This window comes from Pteronotus mesoamericanus, unplaced genomic scaffold, assembly GCF_021234165.1.
Source record: "Pteronotus mesoamericanus isolate MK-2021 breed Mesoamerican mustached bat unplaced genomic scaffold, CSHL_Meso_final contig_221, whole genome shotgun sequence".
In the NCBI taxonomy this organism is placed as follows: domain Eukaryota; kingdom Metazoa; phylum Chordata; class Mammalia; order Chiroptera; family Mormoopidae; genus Pteronotus; species Pteronotus mesoamericanus.
In genome coordinates this window covers 15,433,870-15,439,869 of record NW_026555092.1, presented here as the reverse complement: position 1 = coordinate 15,439,869, position 6,000 = coordinate 15,433,870, and the positions used below count along the sequence as shown (strand labels likewise).

The 6,000-nt window shown below is 40.1% G+C and overlaps 1 protein-coding gene across 1 annotated transcript in view; it reads right to left on the bottom strand.

The window, feature by feature from the left end:
• Window positions 1-2,252: 2,252 nt before the first annotated feature.
• Window positions 2,253-6,000, bottom strand: part of ZMPSTE24 (zinc metallopeptidase STE24) — a 39,518-nt gene continuing 35,770 nt past the window's right edge. Inside the window, exon 10 of the mRNA XM_054572043.1 lies at window positions 2,253-4,189. Within this exon, the coding sequence (XP_054428018.1) occupies window positions 3,965-4,189 (225 nt within the window). The 3' untranslated portion in view covers window positions 2,253-3,964. The remainder of the gene's footprint in view (window positions 4,190-6,000) is intronic.

Sequence of the window (6,000 nt, the reverse complement as noted above, 5' to 3'; positions counted from 1 at the left end):
CCTTTTGCTTTGCGGGACAACACCCAACCAACCGAGCCACATGGGTCAGGGTCCACGAGTTTTTTGTATCCCACATCTGATACACCAACAGCGAATTCTGCTGGCTCAGCCTTCAAAATATATCCAGAATTTAACCACTACTTACCACCTCCACTACAGCCATGCCAATCAACATTTGTATTTCCAGCCAGAAGTATTATGAGAGCCTCTCAACTGGTGCCCTGCTTACGCCCTTGCTCCTCAACGTAGCAGACAGATGGTTCAGTTAAAACCTAAATCGGACCGTGTCATTCCTTGGCTGAAGACCCTCCAATGGCTCCCATTGTGCTCTAGGAAAAGCCTGAGTTCCCACAACGGCCTATAAGGCCCTGTGAAATCTGCCTCATCCCTACTCCTTTATGTCCCCTTGTATCTTCCTAGCACACCCCATCCCAGCCACTCGGACCTTCTGGAGTTTCTCAGACATACCAGGCTCGCTCCCATGTCAAGGTCTTGACACTTGCCGTTCTCTGTTCCTGTAATGCTCTTCCGCAAAACAGCTGCTTAGGTCACCCACTCATTTCTCTCAGGTCTTTGTTCAAACATCACCTTCTGGGACGCCTTTTTATGACCACCTTTTAAAACTCGCGATCCCCCGACCCCACCAGCACACACAAACACCTCAGGTCCTTGTTTTTCTCAAAGATGTGTCATCATTTAACATCTGTTTTATGTATTTTGATCGTTCCCACACTGGCATGTTAACTCCATGAGGTAGGAGTTTTTCTATCATAAATTACTAATGTTTTCCCCAGCACCTACAGCAGAGCTTGGTACACAGCGGGGGCTCGGTATTTGTTGACCAAATAACAGGTAGAGAAATAAAGGCTCAGTTAAGGTTCTTGCCCACCATCTGACTAGTATAGGTATGTTGGATTCCAGAGCCATCAATCTTACCCTGAAGTTTTATCTTCCTGTTTTATCAACCACTGTCCAGAGAGCCACAGGGGAGCTCCGACCTGAGGCAGAGGCGGTTGTCTGAGATGCTGGCTTCATCCTGCTCATGGCGGGAGGGCGGTGCTGCATTCACAGGTTTTTAGAACACACAGGGGCATCTTCCCATCTGCCAAACTGTATAGGAAACCCTTGTCCCTGGCAACTGTCCTCCACAGTATTGTTTGCACAGAGCTACACCATTCCACTGTGGATCATTTCTGCCTTCTCACCAAATTGTATTTAGCCCGACACACTTGGTACTCATTCACATCGTGGTAGTCTTGAATCAGAAGTTTTTGTATACAAGTTCTCTGTAATTTTCTTTGCAGAGCACCTAGGACAGAACTTAAGGCCCTTAGGTGGTACTTAGCTTTTTGCTACTGCTGCTGACAGAAGACTCAAACCAGTGAAAGCGACAAAGTATACGTGTACAAAAGAATCCAAAGGAGGGATGAGAAAGACCAAGTGGAAGAAGACTTCCTAAGAGGACTGGGGGTGACAATGAGGATATAAAAGTAAAGGGCACGATGGGACCATGATTGGTACTGAAATCCCTGAGTTAACCCCAAGGATTCTGTTCCTCTCCTAAACAGAGGTAGAATTTACCAGCAGCTCTCAGATGTCAGCAAAGGGCTGAGACAGATAAAGGCAGCATTTGCACACCACAGACTCTGCCTTAAGTTCAAAGATGAAGCCTGCTGAGAGCGTACTCTTCTACCTGAGGCCTCGCTCTCCTTCATTCTACTCCCTGCCTGTCCACTGAGGGGAGCGACGTGCCACCTCTTTTTCTCCTTGGTTGGCCTCTCTGCACCTTCCCCCAGTTGGTCAATACCTCAGGAAGCTACCAGCATCCTCTGGCCACCCTATGCCTCTGCCATCCGTAAGTTATAGGTGACCAGCTAAAAACAATTACGATTAAAAAGCTAATTATTGCTGCCACATGTAAGGAAGACCAAACAGGCAGCTGAGCAGGCCAGACAGACTCAAGACAATTTGAGGTTATGAAAATGGAAAAGGGAGGGTTCTGAATGAAGCTTATGAGAAAATACCAGCAAAAACCGCTACGGCTCTGGAGGGGAGCAGGAGGAAGACTCGAAGAGGCCTGCGCGCGTGAGGTGCGGCAATGGTGTTAACCTCACTCAGCATTCGGGCTGTTTCTTCCCACTATTCTTCATGTCCTAGCAACTCAGTTCCTCTAGATGATAAACATACAAGTAGGTAACAAATGACACACACATTTTGTCAAATCAAAGACAAAGCACATCAATCTACATTGGCAATTTTAATGTTTCACTTGTGCAGAACTGAAATTTTTATTTAAAGGCACAGAAGGAAGGAAAGGCAGTTAACACAGCATGGATTCGCAATAATGGATGCCGGATAAAATCATAGGACTGCTCCTCTTTTAGCCTTAGGGAAATAAATAATGCAGTACAAAACTAGATCTTTATTTTTATTGTATTTCCATGTGAAGACACTACCCAATTACAAGCTGAGCAAAGACTTTCTGTCCATATAGCAGGGGTGCAGAGCTGACCCACTTTGGAATAAATGACCAGAGGTCAGCACTGACCGTGGGAGGGCGCTTAGACACAAAGAAAGGTCTCACACAGGAAGTGGACAGAGATTTGAAGCAGTCAAACACACAGCTTTGGAAACTGGAAACGAAACCTTTCATGGCATTTGTTTTAAAAAGAAAAATTATCTGCATATCAAGAAGTTTGATTTTCAAAAATGGAACCAGGCCCAATTATATAGTACTTACAACATATTAATAAAAATTACAAAAATAAAAACCACAACTCTTCTGTCCTTGAAAGAGATAGAAAACTATATTTTTTCTTATAAGAGAATCATCAGCATTTTCACCTTTATGTCTCTTAAAATATCATTTCTTCTTCTTTCCACATTTCATCACTTTAAAAATAGCAAAACCTGTTCAATATGGTAATTTCAGCTAAGTGAAAGGATACACCATCTTTTGAATAAAAGAGTATAAATGAGGAAACAGCTGAATGTTTTGAAAAATACTAGTTTACCTCTAATGGGATCATACCCACCAGGAAGAAGGAAAGATAAACACTGAGATTTTTTTGAAAACAAAACCCAAACCCAATGGTTTAAAACATTCTATACATAATTTCTAATTTCAAAGCACTACTGGAAATTCCTGATCAGTATGTGGCAAGAGAGGGAACAGAGAAATTTGGCAGAACAGTAGGGCATATTTCTAACTACTTTCATTTAAATAACATCGGCCTTCCCAATTATTCTCTTTCTTCCTTATTTAAAACACTGATAAGCCAGATTAAATCATAACAGCACGAAAGTAAAAACAAGTCTCAGAGATGAGCACAACGATTCGAAACCACTGTTTCCACATTGCAGACAGGACTTGGAGGTGCTGTGTCCTCTTTTAAACATATGCCCCCAAACACATTATATGCAGATTTCATATAAATGTGTAAATAAGGCAAGTTCTGTATTTGCTCAAATAATTTTACAAGTTGATGGTAAATTCGATGTTAAAAAGTATAAGCCTTAAAATACCATCCAGTGTTTTCATTAAGAAATGGATTATATTTTATTTTTATAACTATTATTTTTAATTTTTAATTTATTTACTTTTAGAGAGAGGGGAAGGGAGGAAGAGAGGGGGAGAAGCATCAATGTGTGAGATACATGGATTGGTTGCCTCTCACAAGCCCCCAACCGAGGACCTGGCCTGCAACCCAGGCATGTGTCCTGACTGGGAATCAAATGGTGACCTTTCAGTTTGCAGGCTGGTGCTCAGTCCACTGAGCCATATCAGCCAAGAAGTGGATTATTAAAATAACTTTTGAAATGAGATATTAAATGTATTTACATTTGGACTTTACTGTAGTTAATAATTTTCTTTAAAAAAAAAAGTTTAAAAATATCAAGAGCTGGAACATGCTGTCAGGACAGAAATAATCAGAAATGTCTTCAATTGCAGACCCTGGGCCACTCAGTCTTGTTTTGAGTTTTTCAAAGCTTGAAGTCTCTCTAGGAGTGGAGGATGAGAATAATGCCACATTGAAAACAGCCAGTCAGAAACAGGGAATCCCAAGTTATCTTTGTTTAGTTTGATTAAAGCAGAATATAAGTCTTTAGCCTTCCCAAGTTTCTTGGCAAATGCATCAGCTTGAAACTCAAATCTGCGGCTTAGGACTGTTAGGCAAAAAGAAAGAACCTGAAAAAGTAAATAGAAGGGTTTTAACCACTGTCCACCTCTTTGTTGTCACTGAAGGTTTCAAGAGCTAAGTAAGGCTGTAGTGGAAGTACAGCTCGGGATAAGAGAAACAGCAGACCCAGAGAAAGATCACTAGTATTTAGGGATGGGGAATTATTATAAATTGAGCCTTCCCTTCCCCCTAGCAAACAGACCAGAAACAGATATATATACCAATGAATGGTATCCTTACCAAAAAACACTAATTTTTAAGAATTTGCTATTTGTCAGGCACTTTACATATTTCTCAACAATCCTACGAGGTAGTTACTCTTGCTCCTATTTTACAGATGAGAAAGGTGAAGTTCAGAGAGATTAGTTGATTTGCTTGAGGTCACACAGCGAGAAGGTGGTAGTGCTGAAGTTCTCAGTGACTCCAAAGCCCATGTACACCAGCTTCCTCAGAATCAAAGTGAAGTTGTAATAACTTATATTCAGACTCCTTTTTTCCTTTCTAAAAAAAATTTCCTTTCTAAAAAACTGATCACATATCTACCTTTAAAGGAAAATGACAGTCTTTACTGAGAATATTCTAAAAAATATGCTAGTTTCTAATGACAATCTCAAAATTAAATGTTCTAAAATTTTCTGAGCTATGGAAGCACTGCCGCAATATACTGGGTTGGCCAAAACGTCCATTTAGTTTTTTCTGTAAAATAACAGACACATTTTTCATTTTCAGTAACACTTTATTGATTTGGACATTTTGAGTATGTGAGCTATCTCCTGTGTGGTATAATGTTGATTGTTCTCAATTAATGTCAAGATTTGATCGCTGTCAACTTCAACTGGTCTACCTACCACAGAGCATCATCCAGTGAGAAATCTCCAGCATGAAATTTTGCAAACCACTTTTGGCATGTTCGATCAGTCATAGCACCTTCTCCATATACTGCACAAATCTTTTTCTTTTTTGCATTTCAATTGCATTTTAACTTTTCTTGAAATAATGAAGTATAACATGCTGAAAATGTGTATTTTCTTCCACCTTCAATATTAAAATGACTACACAAAATTTCACCAATTTTGATGTTTTGTTTAAATGCGCATTGACATGACAGCTGCCACAATACAATCTAACGAAATTGCTTCGAGTGAAGTTAAAGTCAACTAAGTGCTACTAGAGCCAGCTTATAGAAAAAACCAAACAAACTTTTTGGCTAACCCAATATATCTAGTCTCCAAAGCTGACAGCTATGAAGGGGATACATTTCATTTGAAAATAGAAATATCTGAGGAAAAAATAATTTCTTTGCATACTCAAATACTGCAGGTTGAATGACATGTTAAGATATTCCTTATCTTAAAATACTTCAGCATTCAATAGTTTAAAAGGTCTCTGATTTGTACCTCTTATTGGCCCTAGCAAATGGGAATTCCAAAGTAAAGTCTGTGATGTGAAAGGAAATATCTGCCTTGTAAGAACAGACTCCCTTGCCCTCGCTGGTGTGGCTCAGTGGAGTGAGTGCTGGCCTGAGAACCGAAAGGTCACCGGTTCAATTCTCAGCTAGGGCATTGACACTACTTACAAGAGGACCCTTCTATTCAGTCCGAATCTAGTAACTCTTACTTAATGAGTCTGATGATCTGGTATCCCAGTCTATGGCCGGTTAAAGAAGGAAATTACAAAGGATAGTGACCCTAATGGAAAGTCACACTGATAGTAGTAAGGATTATCAGCTTGACTGTGAGGGGAGACAAGAAAATTAGTTCAATAAATAAATGACAAGAAAATTAGTTCAATAAATAAGTAAATGGCACAACTGCTGAAA